This window comes from Ylistrum balloti, unplaced genomic scaffold (assembly GCF_031769215.1).
Source record: "Ylistrum balloti isolate Yb309-2 unplaced genomic scaffold, AGI_CSIRO_Ybal_v1 Utg370358, whole genome shotgun sequence".
NCBI classification, from domain to species: Eukaryota; Metazoa; Mollusca; class Bivalvia; order Pectinida; family Pectinidae; genus Ylistrum; species Ylistrum balloti.
Window position 1 is genome coordinate 37,581 of NW_026782254.1, and position 24,079 is coordinate 61,659.

Consider the following 24,079-nt stretch of genomic DNA (forward strand, 5'->3'; position numbering starts at 1 on the left):
GTTCTAATATATTCAACAAAAACTAAACGCACAAAGTTTCCCCCTGCAGTACACCTTAGCTGTAAGGAAATGAGGGAATATTTGGTCAGGTATTACATCAAGAATAATCCCCCTTCTCGACAATCTGCCCTAAGGCGTGACGATGTCATTGTCAGACTTTGTGAACTTCTTTAGCCGAAGTCATGCGGCGTGATCAAGCCGAGTCAGATTTTTTCCAACAAATAACTTCAACTCCAAGTTCAGTCACATTGATTGTCCACGTTGGCATTTTGATTTCGCGAATTGCAATGTTGATGGAAGATCAAAGTCAAACTGCTGTTGCACGACAGTTTGGCGTTCCCCGTGTACAATAAACCGTCTCTACACACGTTTCAATGCTACTGGGCGAGTTTCCGATCGTCCTAGGAGCGGTCATTCGCGTGTAACAACCGCGCGACAAGACAGGGCGATTCAATGGAATAAAATCCCCTTTTGTGGCCCAGAGTGCCAGAGTCTGTCGTGATTTTCTGCATCTGTGGGATGAACTGGACAGGCGTATTAAGAAACGACAACCCTCCCCCCCAACGACGCCAGTTGATCGCAGCATTAACATACGAGTGAAAAAAAATGCCCTAAAGGCGAATGTTCTCATAAATTCAATGCATATGAGAATCCATGCAGGGATTCGGACAAGGGTTCCCCACACCAGGTACTGAAATGTCACTACTGAAGTGTCACTTTGTTTTTCTCGGGTATTCCACTTTGAGTAACTACTTACGACACGAATGACATCACAGACTTTTCTTCTACAATATTGTAAAGAGTAGACATGTGTCTTCACATTGCTATAAAATTCTGGACAAATTCCTAAAATACCGTAGGCTATTGATTGCATAATTTAATCAGGTGTCCATAAAATAGTTAAAAGCACATCAAAAGGAGGCGTGCAAAGTGTGCAGTGGCCTGATACTGTCTGTAGAGTTTGTTTTCGTGCGCAGAAAGTTGATACACCTGTTCAAGACCTCATAACTTGTGTTTTTCCAAGCGCATCCATCTGTTAAACAGCCTAACAGAAAAAGGGTTGAATAAAAATGAGTTCAACAAAGGTCAAATAGGCTATGAACTCATACACATGTATTATCGTAAAATTTCGAAATATTCAACTACTTATAGCTGTTGCAAATTGTGCTACCTGCCCAATTGATACTTTCATCAATCGCTTGATTCGTAAGAAGAAAAAACACAATATAAACACTGTTTTTAATATCATTTAACAAAATGAAACAGTTTTTGCAATACACACTTAAATTAAATACGTGTCTACGATGTTAGGCACAATGGTCGATTGCTCTGTTTTCGAAAATGTCCTCTGTAGTCTTATTAATAACCTACCTGCGGCCTATATAATCTTGGTATTTCTATTTACATAGCAAACTCTAGCCTGTAAGATATCGGTCGTCGCGATTACCTGTGTTCATCCAGTTTATAGCTCCCTGGCTCGGCCTACGTGGGGCACACGTGTACTGGTACTGTCGACGAATCTATCTGCACAGTCCGTCCGTGGCACATTGGACAGTCAATATTACAGTATGGGTGAGTATATTTCGACGTAAAATGAAATCAATATGTGTAGTTATCATGTAAAAGAACTTTGTTAAATGACCTTCTTGTGTGAATTGTAGATTAGGAGAAATGATATGCGTTGTTCAAAACTAAATTCTACATCTACGTCGTCCCTGTGTCATTGTCAAACGATACCTTGGATATCCTAGAAGAAAGACTGGGCAATCAGAGTCAGTCATATCCGTGTTCGATAGATGGAACCGGTTTAAGATGTGGTAATGGGTGCTTCATACATTTTAATCAAGGAAGATACTGCATATTTAAAAAAAAAGACACTGAAAAATAACTGAATATTTCTTAGTTGTGGTCACGATTCATAAACTCAAAAAATTCACCTGCACAGCCCTCACCATCCATTAAATTCTTTTGCTAGCTAAAGGTAGTGTTTAAAAGTACACAAAAGGATGTGCAAATATTTGCATTAAAAGTGCTGACGAGTATAGAAACATTTTCTCGTCTATCCATGTACAACTTAACACTGATAGAAGTTTCCGATTAGAATTCCAAATGGTTGTAGTTATGGTTTTAAAGTCACGCCGAAACATATATCAATTTAATCGTTTAACATGCTGCCGTTTGGGATATATAAATAATCTCATCATATCAACTTCTGTGGTATATATAACACTGTTACATTGAGTGTCGGTAACATGACATAACTTTGTCTTAATTGATCACTGATATACAGTAATATAAAGTGGCAATATTTTGCAACATGAACGAGTTAAAACGACAGACGCCCATTACTGTTAAATGTATATGATTTCATCTGTAATAGAAAAACAAAAAAAATATGCTATGTTTAAGAAATACTCCGGTACTACAAATCCATAGGATCGAATTTGTGAAAGTATCTTAACAGAACGTTTAAAGAGTCGACTAACCGTCATGGAGGCCGCTATAGGGTAACTTTCATACTATTGAATTATTTTCCCCTGTGTTTGGAATTACATGTGCTCAAAATAAATTGCCGTCTGTGCGAATAATGGGGTCACTTGAAGTATGATATTATACCCTGAATACAGTAAATGAAGTAAGACATTGTGTTCATAAACCCTGGCGGCTTATGATAAATATAGAGACGTCTTTACAACTTGTATCGTCACAATTTATTTATTTTCTTCCAAGCGTAAGTGTAAACACTATGAAAGGCGGGTTAAACGTAAATACTTAAGACCAAAAGGTGACCATATAACTCTCTTACGTAGAAGATCCAAATTTTTTTTTATCATTTAAAAAAACGGATTGTACGAGAAATCATTTAAATATTGGTGACTTTTTTTTTTAAACATTTCAAAGCAGTAAATAGTCGGGATGACGTTAATACTTTTGTTGATGTGTCATCAGATTTGCCAGACTACGATAATTTACAGGTATATGACGAGTTAGATTCTACAAATACTGAAGTAACCAATGCATTAAAACGTGCTAAATTAGGTAAATCTCCCGGCAACGATAACATTCTTGACGATTTTTTATCGAACTTTCTTCTAAACATTCGCTCCTATTCTGTCACAATTATTTAATGTTATTCTGTATATAAGCGTTTCCCCTCGGTCTGGTCAAAGCGTATTATTTTTCCTTTGTTCAAAAAAGTGATACCAGTGATACAAATAATTATAGAGGGATCACTTTGGTAAGTTGTTTATCTAAATTATTTACATCCGTTTAAATAACAGACTACTAGAATAGTCTCAGAGGTACAACAGTGTTACCGATTCTCAGTTCGTATTTAAGTCTGGTTTTGGAACATATGATGCTGTTTTTGCTTGGCGTGGTGTAATTAATAAGTGCTTTCTAATAACTATAAGTTTTATCGCTGTTTTGTTGACTATAGTAACACCTTCGATAGTGTTAATTGTGTTGAGGATAAGTCTGAATTGTCCTTTACATGCTCACGAAGATTGATGCAAAGAGAGGGGTTATCTCCCTTCTTTTATTCCATGTATGTAGATGACCTTGAAAATGAACTTATAAATACTTCATGTGACGTTTTATTTTTAAGAGATATTCCTGTTTGGAATATAATACAATAATAGTGAAATAGAACTTGTTGACGAATTTAATTTCTTGGTGTCTTGCTTAATTTTAATTGTAAGTTTACAAAACCTCAATCCACACTATGGTTGTCGGCTGATTTTGTAACGTCTGGTTAAGTCATAATGTTGATAATAAACAGGTATTTTTACCTTGTTTCAAACAGAGCGGTCGTCAAAATGATTTTTTTTTTTATAAATTCCTATTAGATTTACATTACAATTTTATTTAACAAAGTCAATCCCAGATGCGTATTTTAAACTTATATCTAATGTACGGCTTTCATCCCATCAGTTATGTATAGAAGAAGGTCGTTATCGTAATAGTCCGTGAAATGGAACAAAACACAACCTGAAGACTATAGTAGAAATACATGGGATTGTCTATATAGTGTTTGGTAGTAGGTTGTGATACTGTTCTAGTAAAAAATGGTTGGCTTATGTTACGGATTGAAAATTAAAGTGGAAACTCGTGTAGTTATTACTAAATTGCGATCATAGGTATATCAAAATTGATCGATGATTACAAGACTGTTTTCGAAATAACGCTGAACCCTGCATTAATAAGTCTTATCGTATATAGTCTCACACCTCAGAGAGTGGCGAGTAGTGGTGTCTCCGGCAACAAAATTTATCTGGATTCGGGTACATACGTGACTGATTCGAACCTGTGCCGGCTGGGTTGCCTACTTACCTTACGGCAACATCGGGTTTCCCAACTGACATAACAAGACTTGTTACCTAACATAAGCATTGATATTCTAGGTATGCATATAGGATAACTGAGGTGATAGATGGAGATGATCTGGATTGAGTTAATTAAAACAAAGTTTGCACTAACATTTTCTTTAATTTTTTTAAAGCATAAACTGAGGAGTGAACAATATGGATGACATTTAATGACTGTACCAGTATGGGGATGGCACTTGCTCGCTTATTGTGAATAAGTAATATGAAACGCGAGGTAAAACAGTAAAACAGAGTAACCCGAGGAATATATTCTAATTTCGCTGTACGATGTCTAGACACTTGTATTGTTGAATGATGATGGTATAAACCTGAACTACGGCATTTTTTAATTGGAGGAAGCATATTCTGATATGTGTTCATTGTTCTGACGTTTCAGATCAAGTAACAAACATAATAATTCTCGACTTTATGTAAAAGCATGTCGTTCTACAGGAACATTAAAATGTAAAAGGGTGAAATACAATCTTTGTAAACTTTAAACCTTCATAGGATAATGATCGGTGTGGAATGTACCAGTACTGACCTACACTGTGTACAAGGTGGTACGGAATCGACAAACTGTTTCGGCTGTGACGAGATGGTAAACAAATTATGGACCAAAAAGACACCAGATGGTAACAATGTACTGAAGTCAATTCGGCTACGTTTTGTTTAACACTTGGTCAAAGATGTACCACCCGCTGAAAGGCCGAAATAGTGGACGTAAAACTCGTTAAATAAATTATAAATAAATAGAAAAATAAATGTACGCGAGTCTGGCGTAATGAATGTATGATATTAACATTTTAACGAGTAAAAACGTAGGATTATAAATTGTAAATATATTTATTCATGTCAATACAGGCATTCGATCGTGTGATAATTACAATTTGTCGTTAAAAAACTTTCATATTCTTTACTATTCATATAACTGTAATATACTTTCAACGTCACATGTATTATAACCTCCGTTAAACGGTATACCAGCTGTGAAGGAGGAGAATTTACCCTAGGGAACAATTCCAAGTTTTCAGGAAAGTATTATACTAGAAAATGTGGTTATCAAATTTAACTATGTCAACGTCAGAACACGTGAGTCTTTAAGTCACTTTAGATAAACTGTAATGAACATTATGAGCGAAATTTATATATTATGAGATGTGTAATTGTACAGCAAGGCACGCCCCTCCCCCGGAGCACGCCGGTCACTGAGCCGATTGGTTGTGCACACGCAATCAGCAGCAGTCGGTACTTGACTTTGCTGCACATGTTTGTTGTATGCATGTTTGTTAGCGTGTGGAGACGATACCATTTTGTTTACGTGTGGACAAATCGGATACACAGTTTCCTTCACATAGTCGTCATGGGTGAGTAGGTTTACTCCAGAGTCTCGCAATAGACAAAGACCTGAATCTAGCACGAGTCAAATGGAGCTTGACTTGTCGAGTGTACACATGCTTTGTTTTCAAATCCGGAAATTCGTCACGACCTCTTTTTGCCCGGTACATAGTCGTACAACTAACATATCTAGCTAGGTATATGATGCCGAATTTAATTTCTCTCTATCTAGAATGAATTCTGAAAATACTATTCATAAATGTTGTGGCATATGAAACATGCAACATTGACGGTACCATATGAATAAGGCAGGGTAAAGGTGTGTATGTAGACCACTTCAACGTTTTAATGTTTTGAAAGTTCATGTGAATCATTGAAACATTACGCAATATGTTTGTGGTTGTTTAAATAGCTACACGCATTTTGATAAAAAATAATTTGCTGCAGAGTGAAATCAATGCAGAGGCTTGTGTAAATGTAGCAGGATGCCTTCGTATTGTTTTTGCACGTAAATCAAACACATAAGATGACGTAAGCGTGTTCTCACCTACTTAAAATATACAGAAATACGTCGTTATCTCGAACTCTTATAAATGAAAGACCTTGTATAATTCGGAGTATTCATCGGTTCCGGCCAAATTTTACACTAAACATTCAATCTTACTCGAATGATAGAATAACTAAGTTTTTCTGTGGTGCCGTCAACTTCGAGATAATGAGGTTAGACCGTCTTCTCAACCTTGTGACGTAATCTGTTCAAAATGCCGCCGGAAGTCTGAACACTAGATTTTATTTATTTTCTATTTTCTAAGTAACTGTTAGCTTCCTAATGTTTAACTAACTCTATTTTGACGTTATCCTCTAGCATCATCCAAGTCCATTCCCCGACAGAGGTAGGCCGAAATCTTTCAAACAATAAAGAATATACAGACAACATATGCGAAACAAGCTTTTATTAATTCCATTTTATAGTCCCAGTGTAAGCGCGCGAGGGGTTACTGTGACAGGAGTACTGGGAGAAAGCCACATGTTTATGTCAGCTCGGGAGATCGTATCCTGGACGTTTTGGTGATAGGCGTATGTGTTACCACTGCGTCATACAACCATCCCAGTTATTCAGTTTGTTGTATAGATTTCAATGACTTAAGCTGTTGGAATCATTGACAACAACAAATCAGCTGTATGATACTGTATAATTATCTTTTGGCTCTCATACAACTAATTCTTATTTTGTATTGAATGTTATGTGTCTAATATAACTTTTCTTCAAATGATAAAATAATGGGACGTATGAACAACAGAAGGATACTATTAAAGAGCGAAAGCCACTATCCATGTTCACTGGGTCACCATATTGAAGCACTGAAGCTATTTTGATGAAATCACACGTATATGATGAGAGGCTACCTGTAGTGTTGGTTGTACGACTGATATAGATAATATATGTATTATCTATATATCTGATAAAGAGAAGTAAACAACCCTTTATATAGCTATATCTTATCATTGTAAACAGCGTTTATCTTAAGGATGCTTGAAGTGTGGACATTATGTAAACAGTTTGTGGATGTTATGTAAACAGGTTGTGGATGTTATGTACACAGTTTGTGGATGTTATGTACACAGTTTGTGGATGTTATGTAAACAGCTTGTGGTTGTTATGTATACAGTTTGTATAAACAGTTTGTGGATGTTATGTAAACAGTTTGTGGATGTTATGTAAACAGTTTGTGGATGTTATGTAAACAGTTTGTGGATGTTATGTACACAGTTTGTGGATGTTATGTATACAGTTTGTATAAACAGTTTGTGGATGTTATGTACACAGTTTGTGGATGTTATGTACACAGTTTGTGGATGTTATGTAAACAGTTTGTGGATGTTATGTAAACAGTTTGTGGATGTTATGTATACAGTTTGTATAAACAGTTTGTGGATGTTATGTACACAGTTTGTGGTTGTTATGTAAACAGTTTGTGGATGTTATGTAAACAGTTTGTGGATGTTATGTACACAGTTTGTGGATGTTATGTAAACAGCTTGTGGTTGTTATGTATACAGTTTGTATAAACAGTTTGTGGATGTTATGTACACAGTTTGTGGATGTTATGTACACAGTTTGTGGATGTTATGTAAACAGTTTGTGGATGTTATGTACACAGTTTGTGGATGTTATGTATACAGTTTGTATAAACAGTTTGTGGATGTTATGTACACAGTTTGTGGATGTTATGTACACAGTTTGTGGATGTTATGTAAACAGTTTGTGGATGTTATGTATACAGTTTGTATAAACAGTTTGTGGATGTTATGTACACAGTTTGTGGATGTTATGTACACAGTTTGTGGATGTTATGTAAACAGTTTGTGGATGTTATGTACACAGTTTGTGGATGTTATGTACACAGTTTGTGGATGTTATGTAAACAGTTTGCGGATGTTATGTACACAGTTTGTGGTTGTTATGTATACAGTTTGTATAAACAGTTTGTGGATGTTATGTACACAGTTTGTGGATGTTATGTAAACAGTTTGTGGATGTTATGTAAACAGTTTGTGGATGTTATGTAAACAGTTTGTGGATGTTATGTAAACAGTTTGTGGATGTTATGTACACAGTTTGTGGATGTTATGTACACAGTTTGTGGATGTTATGTAAACAGTTTGTGGTTGTTATGTATACAGTTTGTATAAACAGTTTGTGGATGTTATGTAAACAGTTTGTGGATGTTATGTACACAGTTTGTGGATGTTATGTACACAGTTTGTGGTTGTTATGTATACAGTTTGTATAAACAGTTTGTGGATGTTATGTACACAGTTTGTGGATGTTATGTAAACAGTTTGTGGATGTTATGTAAACAGTTTGTGGTTGTTATGTATACAGTTTGTGGATGTTATGTACACAGTTTGTGGATGTTATGTACACAGTTTGTGGATGTTATGTAAACAGTTTGTGGTTGTTATGTAAACAGTTTGTGGTTGTTATGTATACAGTTTGTATAAACAGTTTGTGGATGTTATGTACACAGTTTGTGGATGTTATGTAAACAGTTTGTGGTTGTTATGTATACAGTTTGTATAAACAGTTTGTGGATGTTATGTACACAGTTTGTGGATGTTATGTAAACAGTTTGTGGATGTTATGTAAACAGTTTGTGGTTCTTATGTAAACAGTTTGTGGATGTTATGTACACAGTTTGTGGATGTTATGTATACAGTTTGTATAAACAGTTTGTGGATGTTATGTACACAGTTTGTGGATGTTATGTAAACAGTTTGTGGATGTTATGTAACAGTTTGTGGATGTTATGTACACAGTTTGTGGATGTTATGTACACAGTTTGTGGATGTTATGTAAACAGTTTGTAGATGTTATGTAAACAGTTTGTGGATGTTATGTAAACAGTTTGTGGATGTTATGTACACAGTTTGTGGATGTTATGTCAACAGTTTGTGGATGTTATGTAAACAGTTTGTGGATGTTATGTATACATGTATACAGTTTGTGGATGTTATGTACACAGTTTGTGGATGTTATGTAAACAGTTTGTGGATGTTATGTACACAGTTTGTGGATGTTATGTACACAGTTTGTGGATGTTATGTACACAGTTTGTGGATGTTATGTAAACAGTTTGTGGATGTTATGTAAACAGTTTGTGGATGTTATGTATACAGTTTGTATAAACAGTTTGTGGATGTTATGTACACAGTTTGTGGATGTTATGTATACAGTTTGTATAAACAGTTTGTGGATGTCATGTATACAGTTTGTATAAACAGTTTGTGGATGTTATGTAAACAGTTTGTGGATGTTATGTATACAGTTTGTATAAACAGTTTGTGGATGTTATGTACACAGTTTGTGGATGTTATGTACACAGTTTGTGGATGTTATGTACACAGTTTGTGGATGTTATGTACACAGTTTGTGGATGTTATGTAAACAGTTTGTGGATGTTATGTACACAGTTTGTGGATGTTATGTACACAGTTTGTGGTTGTTATGTAAACAGTTTGTGGATGCTATGTAAACAGTTTGTGGTTGTTATGTATACAGTTTGTGGATGTTATGTAAACAGTTTGTGGATGTTATGTACACAGTTTGTGGATGTTATGTAAACAGTTTGTGGATGTTATGTACACAGTTTGTGGATGTTATGTACACAGTTTGTGGATGTTATGTAAACAGTTTGTGGATGTTATGTACACAGTTTGTGGTTGTTATGTATACAGTTTGTATAAACAGTTTGTGGATGTTATGTACACAGTTTGTGGTTGTTATGTATACAGTTTGTATAAACAGTTTGTGGATGTTATGTAAACAGTTTGTGGATGTTATGTACACAGTTTGTGGATGTTATGTAAACAGTTTGTGGATGTTATGTACACAGTTTGTGGTTGTTATGTATACAGTTTGTATAAACAGTTTGTGGATGTTATGTACACAGTTTGTGGATGTTATGTAAACAGTTTGTGGATGTTATGTAAACAGTTTGTGGATGTTATGTACACAGTTTGTGGATGTTATGTAAACAGTTTGTGGATGTTATGTATACAGTTTGTATAAACAGTTTGTGGTTGTTATGTACACAGTTTGTGGATGTTATGTAAACAGTTTGTGGTTGTTATGTATACAGTTTGTATAAACAGTTTGTGGATGTTATGTACACAGTTTGTATAAACAGTTTGTGGATGTTATGTAAACAGTTTGTGGATGTTATGTACACAGTTTGTGGATGTTATGTACACAGTTCGTGGATGTTATGTACACAGTTTGTGGATGTTATGTACACAGTTTGTGGTTGTTATGTAAACAGTTTGTGGATGTTATGTACACAGTTTGTGGTTGTTATGTACACAGTTTGTGGATGTTATGTACACAGTTTGTATAAACAGTTTGTGGATGTTATGTAAACAGTTTGTGGATGTTATGTACACAGTTTTTATAAACAGTTTGTGGATGTTATGTAAACAGTTTGTGGATGTTATGTACACAGTTTGTGGATGTTATGTAAACAGTTTGTGGTTGTTATGTATACAGTTTGTATAAACAGTTTGTGGATGTTATGTATACAGTTTGTATAAACAGTTTGTGGATGTTATGTAAACAGTTTGTGGTTGTTATCTATACAGTTTGTGGTTGTTATGTATACAGTTTGTATAAACAGTTTGTGGTTGTTATGTAAACAGTTTGTGGATGTTATGTAAACAGTTTGTGGATGTTATGTACACAGTTTGTGGATGTTATGTACACAGTTTGTATAAACAGTTTGTGGATGTTATGTAAACAGTTTGTGGATGTTATGTAAACAGTTTGTGGATGTTATGTACACAGTTTTTATAAACAGTTTGTGGATGTTATGTAAACAGTTTGTGGATGTTATGTCAACAGTTTGTGGATGTTATGTACACAGTTTGTGGATGTTATGTAAACAGTTTGTGGATGTTATGTAAACAGTTTGTGGATGTTATGTACACAGTTTGTGGTTGTTATGTATACAGTTTGTATAAACAGTTTGTGGATGTTATGTACACAGTTTGTGGATGTTATGTACACAGTTTGTGGTTGTTATGTATACAGTTTGTATAAACAGTTTGTGGATGTTATGTACACAGTTTGTGGATGTTATGTAAACAGTTTGTGGATGTTATGTAAACAGTTTGTGGATGTTATGTACACAGTTTGTGGATGTTATGTACACAGTTTGTGGATGTTATGTAAACAGTTGGTGGATGTTATGTACACAGTTTGTGGATGTTATGTAAACAGTTTGTGGATGTTATGTAAACAGTTTGTGGATGTTATGTACACAGTTTGTGGTTGTTATGTATACAGTTTGTATAAACAGTTTGTGGATGTTATGTACACGGTTTGTGGATGTTATGTAAACAGTTTGTGGATGTTATGTAAACAGTTTGTGGATGTTATGTACACAGTTTGTGGATGTTATGTACACAGTTTGTGGATGTTATGTAAACAGTTTGTGGATGTTATGTACACAGTTCGTGGATGTTATGTAAACAGTTTGTGGATGTTATGTACACAGTTTGTGGATGTTATGTACACAGTTTGTGGATGTTATGTAAACAGTTTGTGGATGTTATATGGATGTTATGTAAACAGTTTGTGTATGTTATGTATACAGTTTGTATAAACAGTTGGTGGATGTTATGTAAACAGTTTGTGGATGTTATGTACACAGTTTGTATAGACAGTTTGTGGATGTTATGTGGATGTTTGTGGACAATTTAATCCCCCGGGGTTCAGCAAGCCTTAGTCGTGTGATGGTACATTATTAAGGAAATTATTTATTTTGCTTCATCTTTTTTATCGTATAGCTCTTCCCGCTGACAATGATGAAGTTGTTCAGATCTTAAGAAAGAGACAAACATATTAGCTGGAAAGCTCGAAAGAAATAAAGTTCCACCCCCGCATGAAAACAAATGCATGCTCTTATTGCTAAGCTCTACATATGTAGCTACAAAATGTACAGGAAGATGGACATGAATTCTGCTTAGTTTGGTACCAAGATTTAACTTGCTGTTTCAGAATGGGGACACACTTTAAATGAGCTGTTTGAAATAAGGACTCAAGCATGCAGATCAGTTTCATAATCCCTAGATTCAGCACACATACACACTTGGCTATGATGCGTTTGTGCACTACAAGTCATACGCTCTCCCGTCTTTGAAGACATAGGGTAACAGATTTTATATTCCAATTTTCCAAACAGGATATTATTATCATTACGACCTCAGCACATAAAAGGTCATTAGCAAAAAGCAATACGAAAGTTAAAAGCAAGTTCATGATATAGTATTAATGTATTACGAATGAAAATATTTTCGATATTTCTATTGCTAAGAGTTTGTAATACAGAAAGAGAGTCTGAAAAGATCACATCTCTCTTTTTTATTTGTTTGAATGTGTTCAAGGTCGAGGTAGACAGCTTGCGCTTCCGCCGAGAATATTGAGGCGTTGTTCGATAGCCGGCATGCATAGATTTCATCTTGTGTAACCATGGCCACGGCAACCTTAAAATTATCTTTTGAACAAGCTGGAAATAATTGTAGAAATATATTTTAACTGCAATATTTTGAGAAGGATGAATGGAAGGTGCAACTGTCAGTGTCTGATTTAACCATTTCATGAACTGAGGAGTCAACTTAGGTGAATTCAAGAGCCAGGGTGAAATTTCTATCATTCCTAATGACTGAATGGGATCAATATCAATAGGTGTGTTTATTAAAAGAGAGGTAATCCGAATACCGAATGGTGGAGTGGTTTTTTGGTCGGTTTTGAAACAAGGTGTTGTATTTTGGATCAAATACAAGTGAAAGAGTAAGATGTAAAGGATTTGATATTAGCTGAATGGTGTATTGCAAAGCCAATTCATTTAGACGGCTATATAGTGGTGGTTCGTTAGCCTCTACATAGAGGCTTGCTGTGGCTTAGAAACTCCGAGAGCGAGCCTCAGACCTTGGTGATGAACAGTGTCTAATAATATGAGATGTGAAGGTCTAGCAGATCCATACACAATGAGCCCGTAGTCTAACTTTGATTTAATAAGAGCTTTATAAAGCCTTAGCAAAAGTTTTCTATCAGCTCCCAAACCAATGTGGGACACTACATTTAGAACATTCGGTGTCTTAAGGCATTTGGATTTAAGGTATTTAATATGTGGATGGAAAGACAAATCAAAAAAAGGTCTGGCAACTGAAGCATCGCAGAAGATTTGGAATGTAAACATCCACACCAACACTCTCGAAGCCAACCTTTACACGTTTTGATAAAATTGGGGTGTTAAAAGTAAGAACGAAAGTATTGGTGTCACGGATACTGCCATCTCGCTTCACCCGGATCCTTTTTCGCTGATCTTATGAAGATGAACTGGTTGAAATCATCTTCTTAGTCTGATGATGAAGGACACGGTCGTTTATTTATTTTTTGTTTGTTTCATGCCCATAGTTAGGTGTTTAGATTTTTGTTACCTGTGCTCCTCACCCACCTCGGAGTCCAACAAAAGGACACTACTAACGGTACGGATCTCCGGTACACGAGTGCCAAGGATACACATGTAGTATACACAAACTCTCTCGATTGACCCTTAAGCCACCACCTTTTGGGATACGGCTGTAAACTAAAAGCTACAAAAATAGATAACTATACGGTTGAGTGAAATAAAAAGGAAAAAACCTTGACACTTAGGACGTAAAGTTGGCCCAGGGCTCGGCATGACTAGCCGATTGATCACTGAGGACCACAATGACCACCCGTCTTACTGAGATAGAGGCCAAAGTGGTTTATTGGGGGAAGGTCATGCAAGATTGCTTGTGAATAAAGTGTAACACACATAATCGCCCCTCAACCACCAGGATCCTTTCTCCCAGTACTAACGGGACGCAACCCACGGCAGACAGGTTGTCCCTTTTAGTGGACTTTTACCACATGCAGTAGGACACAGCGGATATTTTCTAACCCCTATCCTCAGGGAAAAAACGAGCGAATGTTATGTGACCAATTAACAATGTTATCATCATGATGTCTCCAACCCATGTCCGTCAGTCTAGATACTAAACAAAGAAAATACCGTCATACGGTTGTTTTAAATGAGCAGGTTCAAGGCCAAATATTGGTTATCTAGATTGAAAATTTCGGATTATATTCAAAACCTGTTCATCGTTCCTTGAAAGCCGATTTTATTTAATAACCCTGAATTTGCAATTAATGACCATCATTGGATATCTCATTCTAGCGTGTTGCGATGAAGGTCCCGGGTATGCCACACCCCTCGATGCTATGACGAAAGCCCCACGAGAGGAAATCGTGTACATTCCCTGCATCATTCCTCCAGACAGGCGTGGCAAACAGGCAGACTACCTCGTCACGGTCGATGTTGATCCGAAATCTCCGACCTACAGCCAGGTAATGTTACTGATTAATGATATATATAAATGTATAAGCTGGTACTGATCTAGATTTAGAGTTAGTTACACATCCTACAGGTACTGTTTCACGTTACATTTAAACTACTGATACATTTTGATATTCAACATGTTGTGTTTTTACCCTTATTTTACCAACCGAACATCGAAGAGACCAAATTACGTCTGCTTCAACACTTATGTCTCTTATCTGTTCTTATATCTCTTATATCTGTTCTGTTCTTTACTTTGGTATTCAATTCAAAAATGATCTCGGCTGTTAAAGGACGTTAAATCCCAAGAAAAAGTATATTTGTTAATGCTGTGTGTCCGCAACCCTATATCAGCTTGGTCTTAATATCTGTGATGGTTGTCCCTGTTGCTTTATCGTAAGATATGACTAACTTAAATATTTCTTAGTTTTTTTCTTCTTCATATCCCTTTGTAAACTCTTTCACTTTTGGTATTAGTGGTGAACATCCTCCTAGTGAGAGATGCTATAGGTATTGTTCCGAGGTCGTGGCATGCTAAGGTAGTTCTCTGCTTGTTAGCCCGGTGTCAACATAATACAACTTGATTGATGCCAGACTACGGTATCCAAATTGTGACAGTTCAGTGTGATGACACTAGAAAAGCGTCATGTATATAACTGTGAGAGAGGTGTGTTTGGTTGATGTTATTTTCTTCATTGTTAAAAGGATTTCATGAAATTCACTAGTTCTTTAACTTATGGCAGTTTTTTAATATAATTTTGTCCCAGTTTGATAGTTTACCCTAGGTTAACATAACCTTATCCGACCTCATCAAAAGGCCAAAAGGTTTCATAACGAAGCGATATTTTGACCTCAGCATATGTTTAAAAAAAAAAATGAAAGTAGATAAATGACACTATTGCACACTATTTTTAGACTGTAGTTCATAAGGATACAGAAATACGTACAGTGTTCTTCTATGAGAACATCACAAGCAAAAGTCATGATTAATTTCAGGTAATACATCGTCTACCTATGCCTAATATGAGCGATGAAGTGCACCACAGCGGCTGGAACACGTGCTCTAGTTGCCATGGTGACAAGACCCAGACCCGTGACAAACTGATTCTACCATGCGTTAACAGTGACCGGATATATGTAGTAAATGTGGGTGACACCCCTAGGGCTCCAAAGCTGGAAACGGTTAGTGTCTAGATTCTGTTTTCTTGTTTGTTGTTTTCGTTTGTGTAGTCATAAATTAGTGATCAATTATGATGTGAAATTCATATTGAGGCAGAAAGCTTTGACATTGTGCACAGTTAGGTGATGACATTCATATGCTGAATAGAAACATTTACAGAATAATGAAACTATTTAACTGCAGAAAATAGAAACAACAAAGTCTAAAAGACTGCTTTCACGTGGTTATATATCCATGCGGGCAGTATATACGATAGTACACAGTGGCCAACGTTACACACCGTTAATAGCATCGAGCTGGGCGAATAGCGATATGTTGTTGTGTATTCAGGGGATAGTGTGCTTGTTTTCATTCATATGTTGGAGATAATTATGGTTTTCACAAGAGACGTGGTTATCATACTATCCACGTCACATTTCGATGTCATATTTTAGTGTCTCCAATATTGATGTCGAGTATATCGGGGATAAGTAAAATTATACAATTGGATTTAATTGTTATATTATTATTTTAGAATATATAATTGTGTCTTGTTAATGTTGTTCAGGCTGAGTATATAGCGCTTATTTAGTGTATGTTGCAGAGAATAAGAAATGGTTTCATGTTTGTTAATTTAGAGTATTGAGCCCTGGGAAATGCATGATAAATGTGGTCTTGGAGCTCCACACACGTCACATTGTCTGGCCAGTGGGGATATCATGATCAGCTGTATGGGGGACCCGGATGGAAACGGGAAAGGTTAGTGCCATTAGGGCTACTTGTCTCGTGGATTTCTGAAGTTCTGATTGTACTAGTCCCGAGTTCTGTGACCGATATACTGAGTCATACAAGTTCTAATCGCTTGATTTCGCTGTTGCACGAAAGGTACAAAAATAAAAACGCTTTCCAATATTTAATTTCTCTAAATATGACCAGACCTCAAAAATAATATTGAGATATTTGCGGGTAGAAAATCGATATAAAAATCGAAGTGTATACCTTCGTGCAAGATCAATTTTCTGAAAAATAACAAACTTTGTGATGGTGCAGGTGGATTCGTGCTTGTCGACGGGAAGACGTTTATCATAAAGGGAAACTGGGAGAAAGAGAATGCCAGATTCGGCTACGACTTCTGGTACCAACCGTACCATAACGTCATGATCAGCACAGAATGGGGCGCACCTAGCTCTTTCCGGAACGGTTTCAACCCTGCCGATGTCGCAAAAGGTCAGTCAATATATACGAGTGACAGAAAATGTATGTTTGAATTGCTCTTCCAGTGTTGACACCTAGTTTTGAGACTAAGCCTTAGATCAGCGTATTCACCCAGCTAACAATCGTATGATGTCACTAAGATTGGCATAGCACACTGGAAACCCCTTCAATGAGATCAGCTTATCCACCCAGCTAACGTAGCACACCGGAAACCCCTTAATTGAGATCAGCTTATTCACCCAGCTAACAGTCGTAAGATGTCACTAAGTAAGGTATAGCACACCGGAAACCCGTTCAATGATATCAGCTTATTCACCCAGCTAACATAGCACACCGGAAACCCCTTCAACAGTCGTAAGTGTCACTAAGTAAAGTATAGCACACCGGAAACCCCTTCAATGAAATCAGCTTATTCACCCAGCTAACATAGCACACAAGAAACCCCTTCAATGAGATCAGCTTATTCACCCAGCTAACATAGCACACTGGAAACCACTTCAATGAGATCAGCTTATTTACCACCTATTAAGACTGCTGCAGAAAAGTAATGTTCGGGGGACGATTTCTTCTTTATCTAACCTTAAGACATGTAGAAGAATTACCATACATTAGACAAGAGGAGGACATTGATCTGGATAAAGTCATTTTATTAGTGATATAAAAAACTGACCTGTCGAAGGTGATATTTTCTTCGGCATCTTTGTCACTTGAAAAAAAAGTCAATATTGATTTACATTGTATCACATGACGACAGTCTACGTTTCTGATTGGTCAAAACTTGCAACATAGACTATATGGCGGATTCTGTTCCGGAGACACATCGATATGTATATTTAGACCTATGAAAGTTGTTTCGACCAATCAGAGCGTAGGGAAAAGGATAGACATATGGTAAAACTTATCTCGCTTTCTATCGATTTGGATTCAGGTAATTATGGAAGCGCACTGAATGTGTGGGACTGGACTACACATGAACTTGTACAAACAATTGAACTTGGAAACGAGGGCCTGATTCCTCTTGAGATTCGTTTTCTCCACGATCCTCTAGCTACAGAGGGGTACGTTGGCTGTGCCCTCAGCTCTTCCATCTTCCGCTTCTTCAGAAAACAGGTGTGTATGATTTGATATACAATATTTCTATAGGGTATATGTCCTATTCCAGATGTGTATTTTCTATTGTTTATAAACATGTTTCTGTTGTAGTGGTAATTCCTTTGGCCACGCTGATATGAATGACAAGCGTTTCAAACTACCACGATCTTATCAATGTTATTCATGAGTCCATGCATATGTCAATTTTAAGCTGGCGGATTTTGTTTCGTTAGGAATATTCTGTTTTCAGAATATTTAAAATATTTTTTTTTACGAAAAGGTAACTACTGAAATTGTTATCTATTGACAGGACAGGACGTGGGGTGCCGAAAAGGTCATCCAAGTACTTCCTAAAAAGGTCAATGGTTGGGCCCTTCCTGATATGCCAGGTATGTGATGCAGTATCAGATGTGATCAAAATGACTGCAAGCATATAAACATACCGAAAGGACACAGATGTGGATAACGCATATTACTATACTGGAAAATCATTTTATTTGAAATTTGAATATAACAGATTCGTCTGAGTATATTGAATTAAAAAAGACGTGAAAGACTGTGTGTGTGTGTGTGTGTGTGTGTGTGTGTGTGTGTGTATGTGTGTGTATGTGTGTGTTTGTGCGTGTGTGTTTGTGTGTGTGTGTGTGTGTGTATGTATGTTTGTATGTATGTATATATGTGTGTGTTTTGTGTGTGTGTGTATGTATGTATGTATGTATGTATGTATGTATGTATGTATGTATGTATGTGTATGTATGTGTGTGTGTATATTTATGTGTGTATGTATGTATGTGTATGTATGTGTGTGTGTGTATTTTTGTGTGTGTTTTGTATGTACGTACATACCTATATATTTATTTCATACTTTTGATTACACCTACATGAGTCATGACATATTCAACTACCCACAGGGCTGATCACTGATATCCTCCTCTCGCTTGACGACCGGTTCCTTTACTTCAGTAACTGGCTGCATGGTGACGTCAGACAATATGACATCACAGACCGCCGTAATCCTAAACTCGTGGGACAGGTAACGAAATCGTTTTACAAATATGAAAATTTTATTCTATACGTAGAATAAGGTTATTTTAAAGTTGAGGCGTTGTCTCGGAATTTGTTTTATTTTTAAAAAAATACTATAATGGGATTATGCGTGCTTTATTCAAATTATGTTACAGTTATTTCTGGGAGGAAGTATTTGCAAAGACAGCAATGTCAAGGTCACAGAAGACAAGGAGTTGAAGGTGAGTTGATAGGGGCTATACCATACATAACAGTTGGTGACTTATACTATGTCAAGGTCAGTTGGGTCACTTACTGATCGTGTACTTATTTTGGTGCCATCGAATTTTAGTGATGTACTAACTTGAAAAAAACCTACCGTAATTATGAATGCAGAATTTGCAACAATTGCTATATTTCAAACATCAATAAAATGCTCTGAGGGCAATCATATTTTAGAGCAATATTTTAGCTCAAAATCACGCTAAAACATGAACGTTTACAGTATTCAATAACATCCCAAATCACCGAAAGGTTTATGAGCGAAATGTCATTTAATAGCCTAAGTTGTATATTACAAAATAGAGGTGATTTACCGGCTAAGAACATCGTTACCGTCAGAATTGTATTGTTCGAAATCAGGAACATTATCCAACAGAAGGTTGTTCACAGATAATACATATAGAAATATATTGCCCTGTATCTTCTTGTATTTTTCTTTCTGTCCCTTCCAATTAAAGTCAAGAATTGATACGTGGTTTGACTGTTTGCAGTTTGGCTATGATATTTTCGCATATGATATATAGTGTGCGTATGCACTCATTAATCAATGCTCCGGCATGTTTAGGTAATCAATCAATTATCCTTTCCGCAATGTGTTTAAACATTTTCACTAGAATTATGAATAGGTTTAAATTAAAATAATTGCAGTCGTTAAATGTCACAGGTGAAGAAAATGGATCTATAGTAATACTGTCCTTTACAGTCTTTAACACGAAGAGACAAATGCCATAAAGTCAATTGTATGTCGTGATTTTCTTTTAAAAAGTTAAGAATTTGATTCAAACGAATTCGTATTTCACAATGTGCACAATTTTCTGGAATATAGCTACGGAAAATTCAAGTATTTGATTGTTGAATGACCAGTCGACGTCATTATTAGTATAAATACTAATTATTAATTATGTTCTGAACTAATTTCTTTAGTACCACGTAAGTCTGTATCACATAACATTTAATCTGTTTCATCTGTTGTGATTTTCGCCTACATATCCTCCGGTTATTGGCACCCCTGTCACAATATTTCACGGATAAAATTTTCGAGATCATTTACTGTCTCGTTGAATAGTGAAAATGTCCAGTTGTATAGAACTTAAAAACGTGTTTCGGAAAACCTCACCGACTGTAACTGACATCGCCAGCAGATGTGAAACTACAAGTGTATCATGGTGTATTACTTCTAATGCTACAACTGTTAGACATATGTGTCATCACGTTGCAAGCTGACTGATTTACGTCGACAGCCCCGAACCTCTATGTCACCACCAGGAATACTATTGTGTGTTATTCTGTCCCTACACTAGTATACTCATACATGATATAAATTGTTAGATGAACGCGTGCGACTGTTGACTTCTTCCGCGTTTTGACATGGCTTAGAAATAAACATATAAACGTAGCAATTATTAATAACACATACTATTATGTAACCCTGATAAGTGTACTGACAACAGATATGTTCATTAACAATTTTCTCATTTTAAGCTCATCGCTGCATGTCCAAGCATAAACGATTGTTTTTAATGAAATATATACTAAATGTTCGCTGTTTCGCTTATAGTCACACTGAGATTAATTAATGACAATAATTAAGACATATGTTACTTATTACCTTACACATTTTTATGTGAGAGATTATTTCCATAATTTTCAGGAACAACCAGCACCCGCCTTCATCAAGGGTACACGAATCTTAGGTGGACCGCAGATGATACAGTTGAGTTTGGACGGAAAACGTCTTTACCTGACTACGTCACTCTTCTCATCCTGGGACAAACAGTTCTACCCAGAACTCCTCAGGTAATTCTCATCCTGGGACAAACAGTTCTTCCCGGAACTCCTCAGGTAAATATCATCCTGGGACAAACAGTTCTACCCAGAACTCCTCAGGTAATTCTCATGCTGGGACAAACAGTTCTACCCGGAACTCCTCAGGTAAATATCATCCTGGGACAAACAGTTCTACCCGGAACTCCTCAGGTAATTCTCATCCTGGGACAAACAGTTCTACCCAGAACTCCTCAGGTAATTCTCATGCTTGGACAAACAGTTCTACCCAGAACTCCTCAGGTAATTCTCATCCTGGGACAAACAGTTCTACCCAGAACTCCTCAGGTAATTCTCATGCTTGGACAAACAGTTCTACCCGGAACTCCTCAGGTAAATATCATCCTGGGACAAACAGTTCTACCCGGAACTCCTCAGGTAAATATCATCCTGGGACAAACAGTTCTACCCGGAACTCCTCAGGTAATTCTCATGCTTGGACAAACAGTTCTACCCGGAACTCCTCAGGTAAATATCATCCTGGGACAAACAGTTCTACCCGGAACTCCTCAGGTAATTCTCATGCTTGGACAAACAGTTCTACCCGGAACTCCTCAGGTAAATATCATCCTGGGACAAACAGTTCTACCCGGAACTCCTCAGGTAATTCTCATCCTGGGACAAACAGTTCTTCCCGGAACTCCTCAGGTAATTCTCATCCTGGGACAAACAGTTCTTCCCGGAACTCCTCAGGTAATTCTCATCCTGGGAAAAACAGTTCTTCCCGGAACTCCTCAGGTAATAGCTCATCAGGTAAATATCATCCTGGGACGAACAGTTCTACCCGGAACTCCTCAGGTAATAGCTCATCAGGTAAATATCATCCTGGGACGAACAGTTCTACCCGGAACTCCTCAGGTAATTCTTATCTTAGTCGAGCTGTACCGATCTATTTGTTCTGCTGGTGTATCCTCACTGACCCAACTGTAGAGGTTGTTTGAATGAGGCAAAGAAGCCTTTTAAATCGGCAAATGAGAAAAAAGTTTCACTTAGAACGCCTATAATACAAAAAGACAGATAATCTACATGAATTCCCGGAAGTTAACATTATTATTATGCTTCGCATTGGCTCTATTACAAGTTACCTTACATGTTAACTTTATGTAAATATCAGCAGTAATTTGTCCAATGTATACTCACATCTCACAATATCTGCTTAAAATACGTATCGTTGCATCATAATAAATATCTTGATATTTGGCTGATAAAAAAAGTGCACAAGGCTGTTGCTAGTATTACATCACGCTGTGTACACGGTGTAAAGATAAAACGTGTAAATGTATAACTAACTACATATATATACAGGCGAATCTCGTTATCTCGAGCTCATTTAACTCAAAAAACCACGTTTAATGTGACGCATTTCGTCGGCCCCTGTCTAATTTTACACAAAACTTTCGAACTTACTTATATGGTCGGTTATCTCGAAGTTTTCCAATGGTCCCGCGCTGACTTCGAGATAATGAGGTTCGACTGTAGTATATGCGTATTTTAATGTTTTAGGATTGGTGATTGATTACAAAAAGTACAATGAACGGGGAAGTGTCATGGGTCGTTTGACCTACATCTAACGATTTAAACGATTCTGATAACAAACACAGAGAGCGAAACAGTATTGCATCAATCAGATTTAAGTCGGCACAAAATATGCTAATTTATTCAAATTGTCAAATGCACAAATGTCTAGTCGTTATGTAAACTGAAAGGATGTTGGTTAAAATTTACAGTGTTAGAGTGTCAATGCCGATCTTCTGCATATAAAGTGGGTAATAAATTGGGTGGTAGGCACAAACGATCCATGGCCCTGTATTAACACACATATATAAATATATATATATATACACATGCTTGTACTAACATACTTACAATCCGGGTTATTACAGCAAAGGTACGATGATGCTCGCCATTGACGTCGATACGAGAAAAGGGGGACTCAAACTTAATCCGAACTTCTTTGTGGATTTCGGAAACGAACCAGAAGGCCCAGCGTTGGCTCATGAGATAAGATACCCAGGCGGAGATTGTACTTCTGATATCTGGCTTGCCAGTACTACACGTAAACCCAAACTTTAAATATACTGATGAAGTTTACACATGCACATTTCAAACGTTATAGAGAGGTAACATACAAACTAGTCTCTCTTTGTGTAGATATCGTACACACAAGCATATTTGTTGATGGGATATTGAGACCGCTATTTTGTTTTTGTTTACATTTCCAAGAATATGTTAACAAATGAAGTATTGATTATATGTGACGTCTTTGTTATTTTTATTGAAAGTTGTACATAATTAAGAAACAAGGAACAATATAGTATTTAAACATGCGTATTTTAATAATTTATATGAAAGGGTTCCTTGTTATAAGGTTACATTGACAATATTCATATTACAAACGCCCTATGCACAATAATGAGCTCGATTTAACAAAAAAAAGAGTTCCAAGCTTTTCAGGAACTAATTGATATATCGATGTGTCAGAAAATCTCCATTCAAATTCAATTTGAGTGAACGGGGACGAAAATTGAATCCAGAGAACCTTAAGGATTACAAGAAAAATAAGACCTGGTGTTTTGGAAGGGTTATTTACTTCAAAAATACTTAAGATACTTAAGGAAAATTAGGAACACCATCATATACAAACATTCCAATCTGTATCTTGTGATGATCGAATTACCGATGTTTAAGTTAACAACATATTCGTCAATATTTCGGATGACGTCGAGGTTAGTTGTCTGGTTTTCCTACAGACTATCGGCATCCCTATGAGATCAAAGTATGTCGCACTCTTTGTTTAATTTCGTTTTCATACCAGATTTAATTAATCGAAGTGATTTTTAAAAAGGTAACCATGCAAAGTCCTTCGGTTTCAC

The 24,079-nt window shown here is 36.5% G+C and overlaps 1 protein-coding gene across 3 annotated transcripts; it reads left to right on the plus strand.

The window, feature by feature from the left end:
* The first annotated feature begins 1,500 nt into the window (after window positions 1-1,500).
* On the plus strand, window positions 1,501-23,459 carry LOC132553812 (methanethiol oxidase-like). Of its 3 annotated transcripts, none has more exons than XM_060218091.1 (11): window positions 1,501-1,572; window positions 14,468-14,637; window positions 15,626-15,811; window positions 16,427-16,547; window positions 16,839-17,015; window positions 17,932-18,113; window positions 18,406-18,484; window positions 19,007-19,128; window positions 19,277-19,342; window positions 21,034-21,179; window positions 23,090-23,459. In XM_060218091.1, the coding sequence occupies exons 1-11, from the start codon at window positions 1,569-1,571 to the stop codon at window positions 23,277-23,279; spliced, it is 1,443 nt and encodes a 480-aa protein (XP_060074074.1). In that variant the 5' UTR covers window positions 1,501-1,568; the 3' UTR covers window positions 23,280-23,459. The 3 variants fall into 3 exon arrangements, with proteins under 3 accessions (XP_060074074.1, XP_060074073.1, XP_060074075.1); XM_060218090.1 differs by lacking the exon at window positions 1,501-1,572 and adding an exon at window positions 5,630-5,734; XM_060218092.1 differs by lacking the exon at window positions 1,501-1,572 and adding an exon at window positions 12,344-12,412.
* The last annotated feature ends 620 nt before the right edge of the window (window positions 23,460-24,079 follow it).